Source organism: Protopterus annectens, chromosome 7.part0, assembly GCF_019279795.1.
Source record: "Protopterus annectens isolate FY-2018-M chromosome 7.part0, PAN1.0, whole genome shotgun sequence".
Taxonomy (NCBI): Eukaryota; Metazoa; Chordata; order Ceratodontiformes; family Protopteridae; genus Protopterus; species Protopterus annectens.
In genome coordinates this window covers 1,068,209,131-1,068,235,463 of record NC_056739.1, presented here as the reverse complement: position 1 = coordinate 1,068,235,463, position 26,333 = coordinate 1,068,209,131, and the positions used below count along the sequence as shown (strand labels likewise).

Below are 26,333 nucleotides of genomic sequence, written 5' to 3'. Positions count from 1 at the left end.
CTCAGAATTTTCCACAACACTGAAATGTCCCTTTCTGGTTTTATCTGGTATAAAATATCTACAAATAATCCCAACTGTTCATGACTACCATACCATTTACTTCCTTGAATTTCTGAGTCCCTTATTTTTTTTTGCCAATGGTTCTCTTTTCCCCTGTGTTATTTGCATGATATTTAGAACACCCCCATAAATTAGAATTGTTGTCACCAATAGACACTTTGGATCTTTTAACATCTGCCTTAGTTTTATCCAGCCATGTTATCTTGGTGCCCCCCCCCCTTTTTGTTGGGTTTTGTGTTTTAAAAAAGAAAAAAAGTGAAACTGGAAGAGTTCTCATCAGGGATACTTGTGTCCCTACAACAAATGAAAAGTGGCATAGGCTGTATGGCTGACACTGTGGTAAGAGATATAGTCTCTGTTTATGGACTGATGGCAAGAAAAATCTGAATAACTTCTTGCCCACACCTCCCTTATGTTTGAGCACACACAGATTCATGCACAGGTTGTAGATCGGACATATGGTGCAAGACGTTTTTGTACATTTGATGGATGTATGGTATCCTTGGCAGGATGCATTTTCATTAGTAAGCCTTATTGCAACAGTGATCTAGTCAAGGACATCAAATAATACAGTGAATATCTCTTTTATTTCTCTTGCATGTAGATCTTTGTTTCTAGTAATTTATTTATAGTTAGTGTTAGAAGGAGCCACCTAATAAGATAGATTTTTGTAAATATTAGCTGCCTATTTAAAACCTGTTGTCTCTTCTTGTGCAGTGTTGTATATCTTTGTATGTCTAATTTTCAAAGTGCACTGCCTAAGTTCATTCAGATAAATGTGATTTTTCTAAACATTGTCTTTTTAAAAACAGTTTCTCTCCTTTTCAGTGTTGTATTTGTCTGTATATTTACTTTTCAAATTATATTCCCTGTGTTTGGCATTATTCAGTTTTAAAAGCTTGGGACTAGTGGCTTATTTTTTAACTGTTAATAAAATGTGTATTGTGGGTAAACTTTAACTGTTGGCATCTAACTTTTAAAGAGAACATCTGCTTAGCTAAGCTGTCATACAATACACTAGGATATTTGATTCATTTCTTAGTCTGTAGTAATTTGAAATATTGGTGCATTATACTGGATTTGCTAGTGGTAGTGGATGCTTTGAAAACAGGAAGGAATTGTGACACTGAAAAGCGAGTCTGTCCAGGGAATTATTGTACACGTCCATAGGAATGAAAGAAAAAGACACAGTGAGAGAGAGTTGTCCAAGTTACAGTCAGTATTAGTACATTAGCAATACAAGGCAGTGAGCTTGGAGTGAGGCAGGCGAGTTCTAAGTTCATATTCCTGCTCTGCAGCTATTCTTTGTGAACCTTGTTTTGTTGTGGCTGGTATAGGGCATAGCCAAGGCAACATTGTTCATTTGCTATGCACTGTTAACACCATACACCTTGTAGATCTGTTTTTTATTCAAGATAGTGGTATTCACTGGATTGTTTCTGCCCTTTCATAGGTTAGTGCTAGGCTAACTGCCCTTATGGGCCATTTTAAGCCTAGCCAATTACCCCATGTCAGAATCAAACTCTGCACCTTGTGTTTCTAAGGTAAGCACCTTAACCATTACGCCAACCTCCCACCCTAACCATGATTTCAGTGTGTGTGTGGACATATTCATTGATTGTACTACATTATAGATTCATGATTTGCTGATGGCAGTCAGTGCAGCTATCATTAGTGCAAACCCACATCACTGAAAACCATTTTCAGTGATTTTATTTTGCAGGACCCTCGTGTAGGTTGACCTCCCACCCCCTAGCTTGTATATACTAACTACATGGTCACAAAACAGTGAGAGAAAAAAAGGTAGCTGCAGTGACCAATAGAAGTAGTTTTCATTGATGGCAGTTACATTTCCCTCAGTGAATCGACTGGATCCCACATTGCACGCCATTTATTGCATTTGTTAGAAAGAGTAGTTAGGAAAAAAAGACAAAATGAGCTTTGAAGTTTATGCCAAGATGTCCATGTCACACCTCACTAAAAATGTAAATCAAAAACCTTCCACGTGGTGGTCTAACTAAGGATGAGTTGATATCTGTCTTGCCTACAGCAGAATCCCAGTCACCCAAACCTGTATTTTGTAACATGCAGAAAAAGGGCCACACAGTATTTCCACAGCTTATCTCAGAATGTACCTTGACCTGCAGAAACTGGAACCAGAGCTGTAGGTGAAATTCCTTAAAGCAGCTGAGAGAATAAAACGACTTGAGATGCAAAGGAAGTGAAAGTGGAGAGACACCAGAGTTGCAGGAGGAGAGAACCATTGTCAGAATGCAAAAAGTTAGATGTTCCACCTTTGCCAGTTGCATGAGAGTAGCAGGAGTGAAAACCTAGCCATGGAAGCCATGACCTGTATTAAAATTTCCCTAGTGTAAAGAGTACAAGGTTTTGATAGTTCTATTGGGACAGCTTTGCAGTTGGCTCTGAGTAGACAATGGTAGTGGGTGAGGATTTTTACCTTTCTCTGGGATAGGGCAGTATAGGCTGTTAACAAGATGAAATCAACTTAATGAAACTCATTGCTCTGATTATTTAAAATGTACTGTAGCAACAACAGAAAGAACAGTCTACAAAACTATCCGTATAGCATGAAATGCTCTACTAGACAAAAACAACAACACATCAGTGTTGTGTATAAGTGCAATTGTGATAAGGAACAGGGTAGACCTAGGGAACTGGTACCTATGCTAGCCTAATAAAAATTGCACCATACCCAGTAATGATCAGCTATAATCAAATATAAAAAAGCTGTATAATTCTTGTACATTTGTAACTAAATAATTTAAGAATCATTGTATATAATGCAGTAATTTTAGTAACATTCATGTAAAACTAGAAGTTAATGGAATTCTGTTTTCACTAGCAATCTCTGTGTATAATGTAGAGATTTGTGCAAATATTCATGTAAAAGCACATTAGAATTAAAGTGTTAACTAACACCTGAGGCTTAAAGTTTAGGGAAAAGAAAAAAAAAACATAACACACTATTATTGATCTCATTACAGTCCTAAATAGTTAAATTGGTGAGTGAGTGGGTTTCAGGAAACTTTAATTTATTTGCTTTTTGTTTACTTCTGTAGTCTGACTGGGTTTAGCAAAAATAACTTTTCACTGAAGGCCCAGGGAGAAAAGCTCCAACATTAGATTTTTCTGATGATATGAGAATCTGGTTGACAGACTATGAATGTACCACAAGCACATAGGTTCAAAGTATAATCTTTATCCAGCAGGGCTGCATGAGTATAAGGGAAGCTATGGGGGTATTGTAAACCATCACAGTAGGTTCCACAGGCAAACAGGGCAGCCACAGGTTCCAGTACATACCAAAGCCTTGGAGTTGTGTGTTCCTATTGTAACTAAGTGAGGAATGTATGACAGTTACCCATAACATTATGGTGGTAAAGCAAGTCACTTGAGATAGCTAACAGAGGTGTTACCACAGTACTGGTGATTTGTCTTGTCATTACAGCAGTTATTACCACAAGGGCTTTTATCCTCTCAGACAGGGGGGAAAGGGAACATTGCTATGAGGAATACTGCATCAGACATTAACTGTTAAGCACCAGTAGGATAGCCACAGCGATAAACTTAATTGAAACATAAACCATGAAATAAGACAAGCGCTTTCACTATCAAGTATGCTTCATCAGATCTGATGAAGCGTACTTGATACGTGAAAGTGCTTGTCTTATTTCATGGTTTATGTTTCAATTAAAAGTTTTTTTTTATCGCTGTGGCTGTCCTACTGGTGTTTTATTACCTATTTTTGTCTTTTCCAGCTGGGACATTTGGTTTTTGTTGGTGATTTTACTCTTACTTACATAACTGTTAAGCCTGAAATTGTTAAACATTAACATTACTTGCCCAGAAGTCAATTCTGGTAGGGTCACGAAAGGGACACCTTTTCAGGTGCCATTAAACTGGGGGGGGGGGTCATCTGGGAACTAAGCAAATGTTAGTCTTTATTCTGTATATGATAATATGGGGGGGGGTCTCTACATTTGAACTCCTTACAGTGGGAATCTACTATTTTCAGGAAACCTACTTTTCGGAATAATTATTTGGATTATTCTAGCATGCACTTTCAGTTCATGAAAAAGAATCTTGCGCGAGCACAGTATATTCGCCTATCCTATATTATCAGTAAAGATGACATTTTTGAAAGAGTGTGCTTTTCTAATACAATTGCTATGTGCCAGGAATTATCCAGTTGCTCTGCTTATTTCTCTATTTGAGGAGGTAAAACTAGCACGGACTGCAAAGTTCAGACACATTTTATCTGCTAGATTTACACCAATCATCAGACTACCGAACCCAGCCTGTACAGCTGCCAGTGTACACACAGGACACACACTGCTTCTGAAAGTCTAAGCTTGAGACGAGCCCCCCTGCTTGCCAATCGGTGCCCAGTGCCAACCTCAACAGTGGATTATGATTACTCTTCAAATACAGTGAATGATCCATTTGCTGCTCATTCACAAGAGATTGCAACTGATTGGAATATTAGTTTCCCCCTCCAAATAAGCCTGGATGCCAGTGCTATTAGAAAAATATTAAACGACAGTTGGGACATTCTGACTAATAGTCAGGAAGTTGCAGCAACACTAGGTCAAAATGCAATTTTTTCACATAAGAAAACTAAATCTCTGTGGACATCCTTGGAAAACAGGGACAAACCTTTTCATTTTTGCATTGCCCCAGACATGCGCACTTGTGGAATGTGCATAGCCTGTAATTATGTATTTACAGAATCTTCATATCAGTTTACACATTGCAGGATCAAAGTGACTTTTCTGACTTTTACAGCTGTAAAACTGATAATGTTGTCTACGCTGCTGTGTGTATGACATGCCCTTCTTTTTATGTAGAAAAGACTACGTGCTAATTATCTAGCAGAATCCAGGAGCACTGTGATGCAATAATAAATTATGACTCTAAGAATGCTTTGGCTAAGCACAACATGATCTGTAGGCATTTTGAACAATTGTTTTTTTTATTTTGGAAAATGTGCCGATTTTTTTACAGTGATGTAGATACCTTACTGGAAGTTAGAGAATTGAACTGGCAACTTACGTTAGGGGCTGATTCTCCACCAGGTTTAAATGAAATTATAAATATAAAATGTGCATTAAGGTGAGGTTAAGTTGAAAGGTGCACCTTGCCTTTACACTGCATGCTAATAAAATGTTTCACACTCTCTGGAGTCACTATAGCAACACAGACTTTGTATGTTCTCAGGTTATATTTAAATTAGAACTGTTTTTATAACTGCAAGAGCTATCTTACTGGACTTTGCCTTTATAGGTTCATAGGTTGGTACTGGGCTATCTGCCCGAAGGCATATATTAGCCCAGCCACGTTGTGCGGTATTCACTGCCCCTTTAATAGTTCCCTAGACCCTTGTACTAGCAGCTAGTACCCTTGGCCCCATCTAGTAGTGCTGTTGGTGTGATCCCCGGTGTGAACTTTGTTACCCATCCACTCATCAGGGTTCCTCTTGAAGAGTGATAGTGAGGGGCTCTGTCTTATGTAGATCGGGACCCTGTTCCATAGTAAGGGAAGTCTCTGCGAAGGGAATCTATCCCTCCAGCATGTTCTATTCATTGTTTTGCTGAGGTTTATATCCCTAGAGCGTGTAGCTCAAGTAGATTTGGTTTTGCTAAGATGGAGTATGTTAAACAATTCTGGGTTGGACATGGCTCTGTACGTTAGACAGAGATCGCCTCTGAGAAAGCAGTATGTAACAGAGAACAGTCTTAGCTTTTTCAATCGTGCTGCATAGGGCAACTGTTTGAGGCCAGTAATCCTCTTGGTTAGGTACCTTTGTGGTCTCTCCAGCTGCTGGAGATGTCTAGCCAGGTACATTCCAATTGGTTCATTGTACTCAATAATGGGTCTGATGAGGGAAGAGTAGAGGGGCACCATTACATCCTTAGATCTTGATGCAAACCCTTTCGTGATCAGATGGGTCACATAGAAGGATTTTCTAACCACTTTGGCAACATGGTTATCAAAGGAAAGTTGACCATCTACTTGGGTCCCTAGATCCCTTATTTCTTCTTCAGATTTCAGGGGATTACCTCCTATGTTGTAGTTTGTGAGTACTCTATTTTTTCCAAAGGGGATCACTACGCATTTGTTTGCATTTAGCTTGAGACCATGGCTTTGATACCATGCATCAGTCTCATTTAGGCCCTGCTGGAGGATCTCCATGTCGGCCGGAGACCATTATAGCACCCAGTTTGCAGTTGTCCGCAAATGTAGTCAGCCACAGCCCTTCCGTGCTTGCCTGTACTTCTGAGAAGTATATGCCAAACAGGAGGGGTCCCAGGACAGAGCCATAATGACTTTAACCATGTATATATACTACCCTGCGTTTCTTTAAATTATTGTGTAATGAAGTTCTTACTATACTGGTTAAAGAATGAAAATGCTAAGGATTTGTTCAGCATGTCTTCTTTTTATGCCGTAGATGTTTTTGTTATAAGTTTTTGATTCTACTATTTTTTCTTTGCACAGTTTTAATATGGATATATGTGGAAAAAGAGTAAGGAAGTCCACACTTATCATTTTTTCAGAGGAAAACTGAAAAATAAAAAAAACAAAAAAAACTTTATTGTAATTATTTGAAAGCACATTTAATGTTTATGTTCTCATTAAATCCTGGGCACGAGTCTGCTTCAGGTAGGTGTTGCCATTTCAGTTCCTTGAATTCTAGTAATGTATCCATATCACCTACTGATAAATTAATCTGTTCCAAAATAAAAAACTGAAATGAGTCAAAATCTTTGCATTTGCGGCTATTATTTTAAACAAAAGAAAGGTGTGGCTATGGGGACCCCACGTGCCAACAGTTATGCTAATACAGTGTTGGCACATTGGGAGTCCCTTTATGTATTAAATAATGAGTTCACCCTATTCATTGAATTTTATCGACAATATTTTTATTTTATGGAAAGGGAATTTAGAACTTTTGAGAGATTTTATAGCATATTTACATGGAATGACAGATTTTCTGTGAAGGTGTCCGTTCAGGATATGGATTTCCTGGATGTTTATATTTCTAAAGATTCTGTTAGAGGTTTGATTACGTCAAGACTTAGAAAGGAATGTCATAAAAATCACATTTTACATCGCAATAGCCTACACTCTCCCCATGTTTATAGGAACATTATAAGGGGGCAATTTATGAGACTATCAAGGTTGAATAATGACTCCATTTTTTGGGAACAGGTAAATATATTAAAGGAGGAGTTGTTAGAGAGAGGTTGTAGTAGAAGGTGAGATACAAGGGCAACTTGATTATGTCTTAACTTTAAGAGACAATGTGGCAGCACCCTATTACTCCTCTGCTAGAACAGACTCAGAGTATAACATTAGTAGGGATGACTATACTAGGAAGGTATTGTATTACCCTACTCTGATAACATAGCTGATATATGTGATGTTGTCAGAAGAAATTGGCACATTTTGAGATCTGATAAAGAGGTTAATGCCTATATAGGGACTGAACCATGTTCATATTTAAAAATAGGAGTACGTTAAAGAGAATGTTATGCTATGGAAAAAGAGAGGTGGATAGTGGAAGGAGAGCAGAAACCATTCCTTGTATGAACTGCAATTTTTGCAGGTACATTAATACAGATGATTTTATACATCCGAGGACAGGTAGAGAGTATATATTGAGAGAGCCACTTGTAGGTCTAAGCATTTAGTCCATATAGCACAGTGCCAAGCTTGCCAACGGTTGTATGTTGGCAAGACTTGATCACACCTTGATGGAAAAAATAAGGGAACATATGAGGGCTATACGGCAGGGTGATACTAACAATTCTTTAGCTCAACATGTAATAGCATAACCACTGCATATACTATTAAGTTTTTTGTTATTGATCTATTGAAGGATGAAGGTAGAATGGGGGATGTTAATAATCGTACTGAAAATAGGGAACTGACCTATTTTAAGGTTACAAGCTGATAGGGAAGGTGGTTTGAATGATAGTGTCTTTAAAACCCAGATTAAAGAACAGGAGAGTATTTAAATGAGTAAGTGTCATGTGATATGTTGAATTTGATGTTATTGGTTGATTGATAATTGTATAAGATATTTAAATAGTTGTTTGTAATTATGAACCAAAACCAAAAGCAAGGTGACCAAAGTGCTTTAGTGGAAAACAAAGAAGCAAAGAAAAAGCACCGGATACCACATCTAGTCCCAAAGTCACACTATTTATTAAAGCACCAACAGTAAAGCACAAAATCATCCCAAACAAGAAAACATTAACGCTCCTATATTATCTACACGTTTTCGTCCAACAACTTCATCAGATGTAAAAGCTACAACAAATTAGGTTAATTTAAATTCTATAACAACCAATCAGATAAGCATAAGCATTGAATAAATTAATGCATAATTTCAAAAACAGTCTAAAAATGCTGCTAAAAAAACTCGAATACATGTGTTGAATAAAATATGTATATTCAAGATGTTGTAGTATATATAACCCCTTCAGTATAGGACTGTTTTCTGCAAAAAACCTGTATAATGAATAAATATATTAGGAAAAACATGAAATAGAAATGTTTAAAATGTATTAAATACACTCATGTTGAAATACTCTCATGTTAAAATGTTATTTCTACCTTAAATGTATCCCAAAATATAAGTACAGAGCAGTTAAAACCTTAAATGAGTATCTAAAGGTCTTAGTTTGGCTGCTGTAAGCTTGAATACAGGTTTCAATGAAACCATGTCGTTTAAACCAGGGCTCTTAGTGGCTTCTAAAATAAGCTGCCAATATAACTCCCTGTACTCAAGCCTAGTTTCCCAAAGACCACCCCTCAGATCAGTATTGACTACCTCTATTACAAAAAATCTAAAATTAGCATTTGTGCAGTTCTGGGAGTGCTTATACAAGGCACTAGTCTCATTGTTTTTTCTAATGCTGTAGTCGTGTTCATAAATCCTTTGTTTGAGCTTTCTCTCAGTCTTGCCTACATAGAACAAACTGCATTGTCCATATGTTGCCAAATAAATCAAACAACCCTTGATATATATATATATATATATATATATATATATATATATATATATAAAAAGGGGCGAAATATAAAAAATATTTTTGAAGGAACATCCAAACAATGTTTTAAGGATGATTATTCCAACAACAAAATAGGCACATTCAAATGTGGAAGATGTAGTCAATGTAGGTTTGTCTACACTGGAGAGGATTTTTATCTGATAAGTAGGGAAACGCACATCAAAACTAGGGGGTATGCCAGTTGTGAAGTGGTTTGGATTATTTGGAAAATTTGACTAATATCTGGAAGCCACAGCAGTCATGTTAAGAGAATGTACATACACCTCCTCCCCATAAGACATTGTAGTACATCCCACCACCTAGATCTTTTTAACCTTTTCCCTTAGGAGTCAAGTAAATGACTTAAAATTCAGAAAAGAATTGTTGCAAACCAGGGCATATAAAAAATAACTGTGACTTTATTAAAATAAAGTGCAGTAGTGTGCGAGTCGAGATGCGCTTTACAAAAAAAAGTACATTTTTAACCTTACTGCCTGTTTAAGGTTTCACTGTTCACTAGTTTTGCAAAACTGAATTTTTTTTGTATGGTGATGGTGCTGCGGTAGCGTTGTCGCCTCACAGTAAGACGTTGTCTTGTTCGATTCTCAGCTAGAGTGTCTTCTCTGTGGAGACATGCGTGAATGGGCGTACCTTCGTTGAAGGTTGTGCATCAGGGCTGGCAACTCGGCACGTAAAAATCCACTGCCAATCATTAGCGGGCCAGAGTTCCGCTGTGGCGACCCCTAACCGGGAAAAGCCGAAAGAGACAACAACATAATCAAAAGTTTTAATTGAATGCCCCTTCAAAATCTGGAAAGTTTTAAAGTAATGTGTTATGCTGTCTGATGGAAAAGCTGTATTTTACGTCTTGATTAAGATTATACTCTATCTGGACAACAAGACTTTTGCAGAAGTCTTAGCTTGCAACACAGGAGGATGTTTAAATACTGTCCATTACATGGAGGATTCTGGAAAATAAAGCACTGTTTAATAAGAGTTGTTGGTTCATGATGGAGCATAATGCACTTATGATTCATTGGTGTGCTTTTTTAGGACCTATGGTTAAAAAAAAAACCCTCAGAAGATGCAAACTTCTTGAACCAATAGCATCTCAAAATCCATAAAAGTCAGTAACACTTCTTTTGTGTTTATATGCGTGTGACTGTCTATGTTTATAAAGAGGGCAGGGCCACCATTATATCTGTAATTACCTCAGGGAACACACTTAACGTAGTTCCAGTGCAGAATGCTGGAAGGTGGGCAGTTTAGCCTGAAATTTGACATTTCAGCCTATGAAACTTTTCTAACAGATGTAAAAGTACCTTTTTAACTCCGTTGTTATCTATTGGTTCCCACAAAACAATTCACGTCGGCTTCTAACACATCCAAGCAACAAACTTAAAGAATTTGTTATCAGCAGTTTGTGTAACCAGTCATTCTTATCAGCTACAGAAAACTAAATGGCAGTGTGTCATCCTTAGCACTTTGGAGTCCGCATACAATATGTCTACGTTTTTAAGCCAGTATTTAACCATTTCTGTTCTGGTGTGAGTAAAGATACAATGGCAGATATATATTTTTTTGTCTGCTCTGATAATTGTCTACCAATATCAGATATTTGCAGTACATTAATGTGAATGCTTGGGCTGATGGTCTGTTTTCAGTTATATAAACGACAAAAGCCTTTTAATTCTTGATCCATTTTTGTTCCAAGAACCCCTAATTAGTACTTGTCTGCATATTTTATCTCCACAAACAGCTGATATCATTTTTGTCTGTTATGGGATTGCTTTTTTGTGAATTAATAGTTTAAAATGCTAACATTCACATACTTGAAAAGATGACTGAATGCATTGATCTGATAGTTAATCCTCATTCATTCCTTATGCATGGGTATCGGTTCCGAGCTCGGAACCGAGCCGGCCATTTTCCAAGCTCACGTCAGCTTCAAACTCTCGAGCTAAACTTTTACCCACAGTCCCCCTCTCCCTGTTACCCCAGATTTCGTTTGCCGCATTGCCATTCGGTCTCGTCAAGCTACTTCTCTTGAGCTAAGTACAGTCAATTGTTGTTTAATTGCTTTACAAATTACATTTCTGCCAGAAAAGTTCATATTTTATTGTCTCTTACTCTATCGTGTCTAGCGTTGATAATTTCTTCAGGTTTTTCTGCTTTTTCCTTACTACTTTTACCGCAAGGTATTCTCTCTCTACCATCGTTGGTAATCTTTTTCCCTCTTCTCTCTCATACCTTCGGGTACTCTCTTGTACCTTTGTTGGTACTTTTATATTAATTAATTTGCTGTCATGGCAGATGAAAAAGGTAGTCCGGGGTTTAAGCGGTGTTCTGATTGTGGACACAAACTGCCTACTTCTGATTCACACTCTGTGTGTTTATTGTTTGGGAGCTTCACATTTGTCTGGTGATCCACCCTGTACTATTTGTGAGAACTTTTCTAATAGAACTTTGTTAGAAAGGAAAAACAAGCTAATACTGAAGGGACTTCTAAAATCTCCCTTCTCAGAGGCTATTTCTGGGTCGAAGGTCTCAACCCCTCCTAGAGCCCATAAGAAAATGGATGTTCCTACTAAGGCTAAATCTTTGCCTTCATCCCCGGCTGGGGACTCCCGCCAACCAAAACCTAAGGAGGCTAAAGTTTTGGCTCTGGAGCTGTGTCAGCCCCAGTGCTTTCGGTGCCTAGACCTTCGGCTCCATTAGTGATTTCGGCTCTGTCTTCTCCTGCAGCCTTCTGTATATCTGTATCGTGGGGCTCCTCTGTTCAGACCATTACCACTGTGTCGGCACCGACCATTCAGTCAGCACAGACCTTGAGCGTGTCTGCTCCGAGATCCTCCTCTGAACTGACGCCTTTATTGTTGACTCCAGTTTTGTCTGTTCCAGCTTCTGCACCAACAACCACTTCGGCACCGATCCCTGTGTCGGTGCAGACAATGATCTCGGCACTGACTTCTTCGGTGCAGACAACAGTAGTCTAGTCTCTCTCGGCACCGTTGTCCTCGGTGCGGTCAGATGAGATGGGCACAGAGTCTGCCTCTTCTGTGGACAGGCCTGTTTCTCCCTCAGTCTCCATGAGGTCCACTAGAAGCCTTTTCGAACATGATGTGTTGTGTCTTGTGGACCAAGTACTCTTGGCCAGAGGTAATCCACCCCTCAAAAACTATCCTTCCTTGGAAGGTGATCACCCATATCCAAAGACCCCTTCTTATTCTCCTCCTTCATTGCCTTTGAAGTCCATGGATATAGTGCAGTCTTCCCCTTCTGCAGTTCCCTTTATTGGATCTCACTAAGGAACCACAGTTGCCTTCGTGGCAGGAAAGTTTTGCTACGAACCAGGATGTGAGCTGTGACATGCATAGCTTGCTGCTCCACAGCCATCCAGGGACTCAGGGTCAGCAGGCTGAGCCAGTTAGGGGAGTGGTGACCCCTGTCTTAGACATACACTCCTCTTCGGGTGGACCAGCCTTCCAACTGATGGAGAAGGCTTTCGCTGCTGCTGGCGATACTAGACTGTCGATATCTCCACCCTCCTCTGGTACACTGGTTTCACAAGTTGCATCTAGCGGACACCGGGTGCAAGGGCCACAGGACATATTCCCTCACGAATCCCCTTTTCCGTTGTCTTCTCCAGCTTCTCCTGCTGAGGAAGTCCACTGGAAAAGTTTGTGTAAGAGGAAGGACATGGACTCCACAGAGGAGTCCTTCACCGGAGAGAAAGATTTCGATGAGGGGGAAGGATCCCCTCTGTCACCCTCTGAGGTATCCTTTGTTGATGTCCTCAAAGTCCTGAAACAGAGAAGTGACTGGCCGTCCTCTAATCCAACCTCTGAGGAATCTGTGTTCCTGCAGGCCTTTCGCGCCTGGCCCCCTACCTCGTGGGTTACTACACTTGCCGATGAACTTGTCCGGCTCATCGTGCAACATGCTTGGAAGGTTCCTGATACCATCAAAGCTATTCCCCGGAGGCCAGATAAGATCCCGTCCCCTCCTGCTTCGGATCCCCATTGTTCCAAAGGTCTTTCTGTGGATGCTTTGGTGGTGGAGGCCGCAACAAAAAAAGGATCTGGCAGAAGAAGAAAGCCAGACTGTCCATCCGCCTAACAGAGAGTCCCGGGCCCTGGACAGGATAGGGAAGTGCACCTTTGCTTCAGCGACCTTTTCTATTAGGTCCCTGAATTATATGGCACATTTTACCAGGCTTCAGAGGGATCTGGTTCCTGAGCTCTCTGAAACCTTGGCTGGTGCTGTGTCTGATGAGGTCCGTGACAAAGTGGCCTCTCAGCTGGCCACCATTGAGTCTATATCTAACTCCTCTATGCGACTGATATCTCACGCATCAGAAGGAGCAGCTAGAGCAGCGGGTTCAGCTGCGGTCTTGAGACGACACACCTGGATGCACTTGTGCAACTTCGCGTAACCCTTTAAGTCATTTCTTAATGCCCCCATTGAGGCCACCTCGCTGTATGGGCCCAAAGTTAAAAGCACACTGGCCAGATGTGAACAGGACGGTAAGACCCTTTCTGCCGTAGGTGTCCGTTACTCTTTTCCTCAACGTGCTTTCTCCCAAAACCAAAAGAGTGGGAAGATATGGTTCAAGAAATCTCAGGGTCCTTTCCGTGACACACAGGCAGAGTTCTCCCCCAGAGGCAGAGAGGGAAACTCACAGGGAAGACGCTCCTTTCGGGGCGGGGGGGGGGTCCGCATAACTAGGGTTCCAGGGATTCTTTCCCTGGTCAATCCTACCAGCGCTCCTGAAGAGCGGCCCAACTCCTTTCTTCTGGAGGTGGTTGGGGGACGTTTCTCCTTGTACCCTTCTGCCTGGCTAACCATCACCACCAGTTTCTGGGTACAAAGGATTATAACCAGAGGTTATCGTATCCCCTTCGATCTTTGTCCCGTCCCTTCAAAAAATCTTCCCGACGTTCCACCCAGTCAAAGGGAAGAAGCAGCACTAGAGGAAAGCTGCTAAGAAAGAGAGTCATCCAAATAGTCCCTCCAGACCAGATAGGATCTGGATTCTACTACTCAAAACTATTTTTGGTGCCAAAGAAAGAAAACCGGGGACTGGAGACCAATTTTGGATCTTAGTGTATTAAACAAGTTTGTGAGAGTACAAAAATTCCGGATGGTCACAATACAGTCTATCCTCCCGCTTTTGGAAAAAGACGATTGGATGTGCTCTATAGATCTTCAAGATGCATACTACCATACAAAGGTGGACAGGCCATCAAGAAGATTTCTGCGCTTCCTTGCGGGAGCCAGTCACTACCAGTTCAGAGTACTGCCCTTCGGACTCTGTACAGCCCCCGAGTGTTCACAAAATGCATGGCAGTTGTCACAGCTCATTTGCGACTTCAAGGATTCCAGGTATTTCCATATGTAGACAACGGGCTCACCCCCCCCCCCCACCACCACCAGACATCTACTGGAAAAAGCCTTTGCATACTCTGTCCTCGCTGCTCAAAGGCTAGGCATAACCATAAACTGGCAGAAATCCAATCTCACCCCATCTCAGTTGACAGAATTCATAGGGGTTATTTTGGACACAAAAAACTGCAGAGCTTTTATTCCAGAGCACAGAATTCTAAGGATAAAGCAACAGCTAATTCCAATCCTTTCAAAGGAAAAATCCATGGCTCACTCGGTTCTACAGCTATTGGGTTCCATGGCAGCCTCCATCATCATTGTTCCCCTGGCCAGGTTTCACATGAGGCTTCCAAAATTGTCTACTGCTCACCCAGTGGTATCCTTTTCAGCATCCTATTTCAGCCATGATTTGAGTAACCCACAGGTGCAAACAGGATTTAAATTGGTGGATGACACACAATCTCTCACAATGGTCTCACCCCTTCTCCCCCCAGCAACCCAAGGCCACAGTGACCACGGACGCCTCCCTGATGGGGTGGGGGGGGCTATGTCAGGGACAGACAGTCCAAGGCACTTGGTCCGAACTGGAGGCCCATCTGCATATAAATGTTCTAGAGCAGAGGGTGGTGCTTCTGGCGTTGCAAGCATTCCATCCCCTGCTGCCGTCTGGGACAATTGTGATTCAGTCAGACAACATGGCGGTGGTCTGGTACATCAACAAGCAAGGTGGAACCAAATCTTTCCCCCTTATGTCGAGAGGCCATGAGGATATGGCAATGGGCAATGGCTACCGACCGTTTTCTTCTAGCACCGCACATTCCCGGGAGTTCCAACCTGATAGCAGACAGACTCAGCAGGTGCATTCTTCAACCTCACGAGTGGTCCCTGAATCCCTTGATAGCGGCAGAGATCTTCCACTGCTGGTACCATCCTTGCTGCGACCTCTTTGCATCCCCGACCCAGCTACAAATGCAGCAACTACTTCGCCCTGATTCCCCTTCCAGGACAGTCACCCAGGGACGCTGTAGTCCACAATTGGCCCTCGGGTTGTCTTTATGCATTTCCACCCTTTCCCCTCATTCCCCAGTTTCTGAAGAAAGCCCGTCAGTTGAAGAGCAAGGTGATCCTCATAGCACCATATTGGCCTTGACAGATTTTGTTCCCCTTCCATTGGCCTAACCTACTAGATCTACCATGGATTCTCCATCCAACCCCGGAGTTGATCTCACACCCACAGAACCTGATTCATCCCAACCTGAATAGCCTGAAGCTCACGGCTTGGCTACTCCAATTCCCTTGATTGCCAGGCAGAATGATCTTTCTTTACCAGTACGTGACATTCTCATTGCTTCTCATAAGTCTTCCGCTAGAATTATTTATCTGTGCAAGTGGAAAAGATTTACCTGTTGGCTGAAAGATAAACTAGTAGACCCCTTTTCAGCACCAGTGTCGATAATACTAGACTATCTCGCTGACCAGTTTCAATCGGGTCTGTCGGCCTCTACCATTAGAGTTAATTTGGCTGCAATTTCTAATTTTTCATGAGGGTGTCCAAGATTCCTCTCTTATGTCCCATAAATTGTGCAAGACCTTCATAAAAGGTGTGAATCATCTGAAGCCACCTTTTAGAGAACCTATTCAACCATGAGATTTATCATTAGTTCTACAAGCTCTGACAATGTCACCTTTCGAACCAGCCTCTTCTTGTGACCTCAAGTATTTGTCATGGAAAACCTTGTTTTTGGTCGCTATTACTTCTGCCAAACACATTTCTGAACTTCATGCTTTATGTATCAAGAGTCCATATTTGATTTTTCATAGTGTCTCTGAGAACTAATCCGTCATTTCTGTCTAAAGTGATCTCTGAAATGTCTATTAATCAAACCATTGAATTGCCAGTTTTCTTTCCCAATCATTCAAACAGAGGAGAGTATTGCCTACATACCCTAGATATACACAGACAAATCCATTTTGACTTAAACAGGACTAAACCCTTTCGTAAATCTGACCAGTTATTTTTTTACCTTTTCTGGACCTAGATTAGGATCTGCTGTTGCTAAGGTCACATTAGCTAGATGGTTGAAGGACTGTGTGATCTTTATTTATACACAACGTAATATCTCATTGCCTACTACCATGAAAGCTCATTCAACAAGATTGGTGGCAACTTCTGCTGCCTTCCATGCCAGAGCTTCTTTACATGACATCTGTGCAGCTGCAACTTGGACTACGCCTCATACCTTCATCAATCATTACAAATTGGATTTGGCCTCCAGGGGAAGAGCATCTTTCAGTTCTATGGTGCTCAGGAATGTTCTTCCATGAGAGCCTCCCAGGAATAGAGGTAGCTGGGGACTGTGTCCCATGCATAAGGAATGACCGAGGATTAACAGTATCAGATAAAGAAGTTATGTCTTACCATAAAGTTCCATCTGTATTGTTGATCCTTGTTCAGTCATTATGACCCTCCCTCCTTCCCCCTCCTGTGGTTTCTAGTGGATCTCACCATCCGGTTCTCTTAGGTTATTTGACCAGAGGTAGCCTCTACCTTCTTTGACTTGCAAACTCAATGTGAGGTAATGGGGAGAGGGGGATTGTGGGTAAGAGTTTAGCTCGAGAGTTTGAAGCTGACGTGAGCTTGGAAAATGGCCGGCTCGGTTCTGAACTCGGAACCGATAACCATGCATAATGACTGAATGAGGATCAACAATACAGATGAACGTTATGGTAAGACATAACTTCTTTTTACTTATGTGCTGGATCTCTGAAGATTTTTTTCTTTGTATTGAGTTTCCTCTGTAAGAGTGTCAGGGTCTTATTTATGGCTTTAGATTTATAAATTGAATATTCCTTCAGTAGCCAAAAGTTCTACTATGAAACAAAAGCTGTGATGCACTGGCTACATTCCTGCTTTTAGCTCTGATACCACAAGGCCATGACTTGACCAGGGATGATAGTGAGTTGGGCAGTAGTAATAATACAACATTCATTGTAATTGTCTTATTGAAAGTGTGTAATGCTTTTAAAACTTGTAATGGAGAACAGAAAAAATACAGCTTTAGCATTTAACTTAAGACAAGTAGACCCTGATACCACTGCATGATTAAGCTCCCACAGTTGAAAGAATTAGCAAAGGCCTGTTACCCTACGGGTCCCTGTTGCTATCGTATGATTCCAGTACTTCACGAAGATTCCAGGTTTGTCTTGCCATCCCAGATTAAGTGGTCTGAAATGAAAGTCTTTGTGCCCTCTATATAAAGCCTTTGACTTCTCTGCATATAGACATAAAGTAGGACTTAAAGGGTTACAAGGTTTACATGAGGTAATGTAAGAATTGAACTGAAATATGTCTGATATAGATATAATGTAACACAATAGATACTTAGACATTTTAACTTTGAAATTAATTCTGCTTTTATTTCTAATGTTGGTGTGTTTCTGTAATAAATAAACTTTCTGGGCAATTATGTAAGTAAATAATTGTTTTACTTTTTTTCAGCCTGAATTTAAAATTGCAGACCCCATTTGCACATATATATTTTCAGTGCTTGTTCTTTTTACAACAACACAAATTATGAGGGACACAGGACTTATCATCCTTGAAGGTAAAGTATGTGCAAATTGCCATTGATGCACAAGGCCAGAGATCATATTCAGCAAGCTATGCAAGCTGTATAATCTGTATTTGTGAATTAAACAAAGTCTGTATCTGGCTAAAGTATATGTTGTTGCTAGAGTTGTAATACCCTCTCTGACATAATGTTTGTGCAGTTATGGGATCTTGTGATTGCTCTGAAAAAGTGAATGCCTAATGATAAAACAAATGCACAAAGGGTAGCAAACAAAGTCACTGTGGCCTTCCCTTCCCACCATAGCCGGCCTTAGGCATAGACCAACTAGGTAGCTGCCTAGGGCATTGCTCTAGCAGGGGCGCTTTTCCAGCATTTATTTGGTGTAGGTAGACCAGGATGGGGGCACCAGCTGGTTTGGGAGGGGCACCGTGGAGCCCTTCTGCCTAGGGCACCGGTTGACCTAATGCCACTCCTGCGTTTCCCACATTGCATTCCCAGATGCTGCTTGCCTGTGTGTAGAACCCCCCCCCCCAGTCATTCCTTGTGTCAATCTTGTTTGTATCAAGCTCAAAACATTTTTATTTCTTGTGAATATATCAGATGCATGGCTTCTAGTGATGTCTGTTCCTAAAATGTCCAGTAACCTTTTGGGATGTAAAGATTTCTGGCTCCCCACCCACCTTTCCAGTTTCATGTTATTACTGCCTCTTCCCCTGCTGGGTATGTTCCCTTTGAAATTCTCTTTCCTTTTGCTTTTTTAAACTGAGTTTCACTTTCTTTGTGCAGTGTTTTGTATCTCATGTATTGTCCTTTCATGTAACTATGATAGTTATCTTTTGTGGTAGTAAAACTGAAATATTCCATGAAAATGAGTGCTTTGGTTATATGCTGTTAGGAAGGCTGAGTACTGAGACCATTTTGTAATCCTTTGTTGACTGGGTTAATCCCAGTAGGCTAGTGATGTCTTTTCAGGGGAAACCCAAAGTGATATATTTTTTAAACACCTTTGTTAAATTATCAGTTGAGTAGCAAAAACCTGTTCCACGAACAATAAAGGTCTTCCTCCCACACAAGTCCAGAAAGATAGAATCCACCAGCGAAATTATATAATTGATTTATTTTCACACCAAACAAGTAAAATCTGAGCGCTTTCATCTCCCTTCGGAGACTTCTTCAGAGATAAATTATCAGTTGAGACATGGGCATACATACATTAATAGAAAATAAAATAAACCATAGTAACTTTTTTATATTTGCGTACATTATATTTTACATATATTTTCTTTCTTTATAACAAATATATTTCAGTCCAACATTGCATAAATTACTCAATTCCTGTGTTCCTTTAAACCTCTCTCCTCTTGAACATTATTCTGCATGTATTATTCCCCCAAATTCTGTTTGTCTATATAATTTGCTAATCACGTTTCTAAAGATCCCTCTTCCAGTTTTTATCTCTTTCACAGTGTTCAGTATTTTAAATATAATTGATTTAGATTTTGATTTCATTTTTTCTAGTAATTTCTTTATTGGGGGCTAAAATAATTAAACTTAAGGCCATACTCTGTCTAGACAATTCAGATCCTGTGTCCCAGATCAAAAAAAGTAATTTCCTTAGTTACAGCCATTTGCTCCCACAACATTTCTGTAAGAATTGTAAAAAATCTGGCAACTCCTTGCACTCCAAAATAACATGTTCACGGTTACCATTTTCTTCCCCATCACACTGCTAACATTTGCCATCTACTGAAGGAAAAATACTTTGAAGTTTGCTTGGTATATAAAAATACCTATACAAACTCTGCCAAGAAAAAGTGATAAATCTTGAAGATTCTCTTGTAAATTGCTTTTCTAGTCTCTCTTCCCCATCTTTCTAACCTCCTCTGATTGATTTTTATAGTTACCAAGCAGTATTTTTATATGCCCTACTAATTATGCCTTTAACGGCAGCTTGTGCTCTAGATTGGACTAAAACTCTACCAGAACTGGTTTTTCGCTTAGGACTTTTTCTCTTTGCCTGTCCTCTGTCACTCCCTGGTTTGTAAGGCAGTCTCTCTAACCTGGTCCAAACATCATCTTGGCCTCATCCTACTCTATTACCTTCCCCTCTAGTTATTTGCTCCCAATACCTTGGTTCCCTTGTCAGTTTTCTCCATTGAATTCCACCTCCTTCTTGCCTATTTTCATTTAGTCATCCTTGTTTGCAACATCTCCTTTCTACATTCCCTTGTTTGCTTAGTACTTAAAATACTTTCTGCAACTTTATGAATATAATATCCTGCATGGTTGTTCTTCTTGAGGATCTGCATCCAAAATGTCATTGTCTCGAACTACACCCTTTCATAATTTTCCCCTAACACTCTGAATTATAACCTTCGGCTTATGTTATGTATGTGAGCCTTAACTGTATAGCTCTAAAGTACACCTTCATATTAGGTAATCCTAAATCAAATCATCTTGTTCTATTGGGAAGATCAACTTAACTCTTGCCCTCTTCCCTTCCCAGGTAAATTCTTTCATCTTCTTTATTGTCCATAACTTCTCTTCTGGTTGATAAAATGTCTGTCTTATATGTAAAGCTAAAGGGAATAAAACATTTTCACTGCTTGTATCTTGCCATCCATATCCATACAAAAGAGCTTTGTTTCTCATTTTTTGTATTGTCTTTTTCAGCCTCTTTCCACTTACCCTTAACTGTTGTAACAGAATCCTTTTTAACCCATACTCCTAAGTACCACATTTTTTGTCCCCATAAATATGGGTATTGCTGTTCCAGTTTGTTTGTGGGTACATAATTTATGGCTCTAGCCTTTGTTTTATTTTCATTAATTTTATATCCCACGCCATGGATTTAACAAGTACAAAATATCATCATTTGCAAATCAAGGCAGCTTTTCTTGATTGCCATACCAGTTATATCCTTGGATTTCTGATTCCCTTATTTTCTTTGCCAATGGCTCTAAATATAAAGCAAATAACGTGGAAAAAGGAAATACTTGTCCGACTTCTCTGATCAAATTCAAGTTATTGAAGATGTATCCTCCCACTTTAATTCTTGACTGTGATCCTTCATATGTAGTCTGCTAATTAACCTTAATGTTGTGTTAGGGAATGCAGATGCTTTCATTGCCTTACTCAGGAAATCCCAACTTACTGTGTAAAATGCTTTGCACCAAAACTCATCAACAGCAGTATTTTCTTATAGTCTGCTTCCCTCTGGATCACCATTGTTCTATTAATGTTGTCAAATGTTTGCTTCTCTCCACAAAACCACATTGATCCATGTCCATCAATTTTGGCAGCACCTTTGTCATTCTTTTAGCTAGTACAGACATAAATCATGGTTTAAAATTGAAATGGGTGTCTATATAGAAGGGTCTGATGGGGCTTTAACATCTTTGGGTAATACATTTTTTTCCAAGATGCTGGTGCTTCCCCTCCTTTTAAAATAGTATTCAACAAAGTCTTCCAGATCTTTATCACTTCCTTCCCCCTTAATGTCCACAGGGATACCATTGTTCCTGGAAACTTCCCTACAGATTGATTATACATAATTTTTTCCTCATCTCCTCCTATCTAAACTCTTAAGTTACTGAGCCTCATCTTTCTCTAACCTTGGCATAATTGTCTTCCATAAATATTTCCATTCTGTGCTCTTTCATAGTTTCCACATTCTTCAACTTTGTACACATTTTCATAAAATTTCTAAAAATTTCTCTAATGCCTCAAGAGCATCTCTGGTCATTTTTTCCCCTTGTCATAGACTCCCTAAGTTTGTCAACAACATATACTACTTTCTTTTGCCTGAGTTGTGCTAAATATTTTGGTGTTCTGGAGCTATCAAAAAGTAGTTGCTTAACAGCAAACTTTCTAAACTCAGGCATATTATCCAGATATTCTTTTTTTGTCTTTAGCACTTTGCAGTTGCTCCTGTTCTTGTTTTGAGGTCTCCCTAATTCTGTAATACTGCAATCTCTGTCAGACCCTTAAAATAATCCCTTTTGCATCTTAACCATATTGCTTTCTCTTTTACTTTTAACCTCTTTTAAACTCCATTTTCATTTTATCCCATTCACTTGGCATCCCTTCCGAAGAGATTTCTTTCATCCCTAATAACTCTCAAATAATTTCCAGTACCCATTCCTTAAATTCTCTTCTTTTTAACATGTAGGTGCAAAAGCACCAGCGTCTTATTTTTACTTCATTATCCTGATTTTTTTTATTTTATTTTTTTATGGTTACATGATCAGAATTAGCTGTTGGATATGTGTTGAAGCTTTCAATTTATTTTATTTATTTGTCATTTGATCTGGTGCTGTTTGTGTTTTTATTGATCACAGATGGGTGTAGGATCTGACATCAGATCTGAGCCGGTACTGTGAGAGATGGCTCCTGAGTTCAAGGTCCTCCCCTTCCTAAGATCCCCTGCTACCCACAACCCTCAGATCTCATTTGCTGTGATTTCCAAGTAGACCTGCTCCCTGCTGCTGAACACTCATGGGTTACAGATAAGTATTTTAGTTTAGTTTTTCGGGGGAGTTTCTCTCTCCCTTTGGTTTATCTCACCTTCCTTCTCCAAGAATCAGTGGGGTAGTAAGAAGCTGTGGTTCCTCAGGTCTTCCTTCCAAGACGCTCCTCAGGAATCCTGTTCTTCCAGCTGGGGAAGGGGATTTGATAGCAGATGCCGCTCTGGAGGCAGAGCAGGTCCACAAAGTCAGGACTCCTAGGAAGCTCTCTCAGAGAAGCCCTCTCAGTGCTCCTGAAGTGCTGCCCGACTGTCCTGCCCTGGAGGCAGTCAGGAGCCATATCTCTTTACAGACAGCCACTGGTTTGGGCAGCTATTACCTCAGACCAGTGGGTGCTAAGCATTGTATCCAGGAGATACTTCATATCCTTTGTTCAGCCCCCTCCGACTCAAGAGCCCCTTCCGGACATTCCACCCGTACAAAGGGAATTGGCTCTCAGAGGTTCAAGACCTCCTTCAAAAAAGAGCCATCAAAGAGGTCCCAACAGGACAATGAGGGTCCAGAACTTACTCTCGCTTCTTTTCAGTCCCATTCTGGACCTCAGCACTCTGAATTTGTCAGTCAAGAAGTCGAGGTTCCAGATGGTCATTGTTCATTCCATTCTACCACTTCTGCGCAAGGAAGATCGGATGTGCTCAGTGGAGCTCAAGAATGCGTACTGTCACATAAAAATCGACAGATGCTCCAACAGCTGCCCTTCCGGCTGGGGGCCAGTCACTACCAGTTCAGAGCCCTTCCCTGTGGTCTTACCACAGCCACTGGGGTGTTTACCAGATGTATGGCAGTGGTAGCAGCCCATCTGTGGCTGCAGGGATTTCAGGTCTTCCCATACCTGAATGATTGGCTCCTCATGGCTCCCTCAACGCATCAGCTTGCTAGGGTCACAGATTATACTCTTGGCTTCTTTCAGAACCCTAGGCATCACAGTCAACCTACCCAAATCTCATCTTATCCTGTGCAAGAGCCTGGAATTTATCGGGGTTCTTCTGGACATGTCTGAGACTACAGCTCTTTCCCCGTGCAGGCTAGAAATTATTCAGGGGCTGGTCCGTCTTCTTCTGGATCTGGAGAATCCCTCAGCCTGTTTGATCCTGCATGCCCTCGGGTCTATGGTGGCTGCCATTCATTTGGTTCCTCTCGCCAGATATCACATGCGAGTTCTTCAATGGACCCTTGCAGTGCAGTGGCCTACTTATCTCCAGCCCATGAACATGACAGTCAGGATCTCTCAGGTCTACAGGCATCACCTTGCTTGGTGGCTCCAATATCAAGACCTCCTCCTAGGCAGACCCTTTTGTCTTTCCCAGCCACAGGTCACAGTGACCACAGATGCCTCCCTGTTGAGGTGGGGGGGACATTTATGGGGAAGAATGGTCAAAGGTATGTGGTCCCCCTTAGAGACCAAATTGCACATCAATGCCCGGGAGATGAGAGCAGTTCTCCTAACGTTGCAAGCCTTCCAGGCCTCTGTCCCCCTCAGAACCGTTGCAATTCAGACAGACAGCATGGCGGAAGTCTGGTACATCAACAAACCGGGGGGAACATGGTCATATCTTCTTTGCAGAGAGACCATGAGGGTGTGGAGTGGGCGATGTCTTACAGGCGCTTTCTTCTTGCAATGCAAATTGCCGGCAATTCCAACTTGCTGGCAGACAAGCTCAGCAGATCTATCCCGAGTCCCCACAAGTGGTCCCTGAACCAGTCAGTGGCGCATCAGATTTTCGACCATTGGGGATCTCCCTTGCTGTGATCTGTTTGCCTCCCTGATCAATCACAAATGCAGCAAATACTTTGCCCTGACCCCCCCCCCCCACCAGGGGAGTCACCCGGGGACGCTGTAATCCATGATTGGCCCCCAGGGTTTTTTCGACACCTATACCCCTATGACCTTCATTCCCAACATCTTACAGGAAGCACGTTGCCTGAAGACTAATGTCATCCTCATTGCCCCCTTCTTGCCTCATCAGATGTGGTTTTCCCTCCTTTGGTCTCGCCTAAAATATCCACCTTGGATGTTTGATCTGAGTCCAGATTTCATTTCCCATCCTCGGGGGCTCCCCCTACCCAACCTCCAGTCTCTTCGACTGACTGCTTGGTACCTCCAGTTCCAGTGATTGTAAGCCAGCACAAGCTGCCTTCTCCTATGAAAGACATTATCTTCGCCTCTCAAAAGCCTTCTACTAAAAAGGTGTATTCCAACAAATGGAAGAGATTTTTCTTTTGGGCTCAGGAACGTAACATAGATCCATTTTCGGCTTCTGTTCCAGACATCTTGTTGTTCCTTGCCTCTCTTCTTTAGCAAGGGGCTAGTTTCTCGGCAGTCAAGCTTCAGTTGGCTGTTGTATCCAACTTCCATTTGAATGAAAGCCCCACCTTTTTTCTTCCAGGCTGTGCAGGTCCTTTCTCAAATGGTTTTTTTTGCTCAGACCCCCATTCAAAGATCCTTCCTCTCTGTGTATTCTTACTGTGGTGCTGCAGTCCTCTGACACAATCTCCCTTTGAGCCTGCGGCCACATGCAATCTTAAATTCATGTCTTGGAAAACTGCCTTTTTGGTGGCTATTACCTCGACCAAGTGGGTTTTTGAATTGCAGGCTCTTTGCATTAAAGCCCCCTTCATGATTTTTCACAAGGATAAGGTGTCTGTTGGAATTGATCCTTCCTTCATCCCTGAGGTAGCCTCCGAGACTGATCTTAATCAGTCAATTCAACTCCCTGTCTTTTTCCCCAAATTTTCAAATAAAGGGGAATATAAACTGCATTGTCTGGACATACATAGGGAATTACCTTTCTACTTGAGGACAGAGAATTTTTGAAAATTTGACTAGCTTTTTGTGGCCTTTTCTCAGGCTAGGAAAGGTCAGGCCATTTCCAAAGTTTCTGTATTTTGTTGGATCACTAGTTGTATAGCTCACATTTATGACAGCAATCACAAAGAGCTTCCCAGGCCAGTTAAAGCTCATTCCACTAGGTCGGTGGCCACATCTTCTGCTTTCTGGGCAAGAACTTCCTTAGATGATATTTGTGCTGCTGCCACTTGGTCTAACTCCCGTACCTTTGTAACACATTATAAGTTGGACTTGGTGGCTAGTGGTAGAGCTTCCTTTGGTTCTTCTGTGCTCTGGCATGTCCTTCCGTGAGGCCTCCCTAGGGTTGTTCGTAGCTGGGGACTCTGACCCATCCATGATCAGTAATGACACTGGTAGCACCAGAAAGAATCATGTACTTACCTAACTTGGAATCTGGACTATCCAGTGTCATTATTCATCACGTTCCCACCCTCCTTCCCCTTCCTTTTGGTGTCTGAGGAGTTATGGAGGAAGGTTTTGTATTCTGTAGGCAGTCTTCACTGCCTTCTGTTTTGTCTATCCAGCAAACTCTATCTGAGGGTTGTGGGTAGCAGGGGATCTTGGGAAGGTGAGAAGCTTGAGCTCAGGAACTCTCTCGCAGTGCCGTCTCAGATCCTACACCCATCTGTAATGAATAATGACACTGGATAGCCCAGATTCCAAGTTATAGTAACTACATAACTCTTTTTAACCGGGTTAGTCCAACTGAGGCAGTGGCCCGTTTTCAGTGGAGCCCCAAGGCAAAAAGCTCCAGACCGTTTTTTTTAACCAGGAAAGTCCACTGGGCCATTCAGAGGTCATTTTCAGTGGAGGCCAGGGGAGAGAAAAGCTCCTAATTACATCAATAAAAAGTAGAATTATA

The 26,333-nt window shown here is 41.2% G+C and overlaps 1 protein-coding gene across 5 annotated transcripts in view; it reads left to right on the top strand.

Moving 5' to 3' along the window:
- Window positions 1-26,333, top strand: part of SLC30A4 (solute carrier family 30 member 4) — a 583,377-nt gene that overhangs the window by 278,018 nt on the left and 279,026 nt on the right. For all 5 annotated transcript variants that reach the window (XM_044077632.1, XM_044077630.1, XM_044077629.1 and 2 more), the window contains exon 6: window positions 18,025-18,130. In XM_044077632.1, coding sequence (XP_043933567.1) covers window positions 18,025-18,130 — 106 coding nt within the window. The remainder of the gene's footprint in view (window positions 1-18,024; window positions 18,131-26,333) is intronic.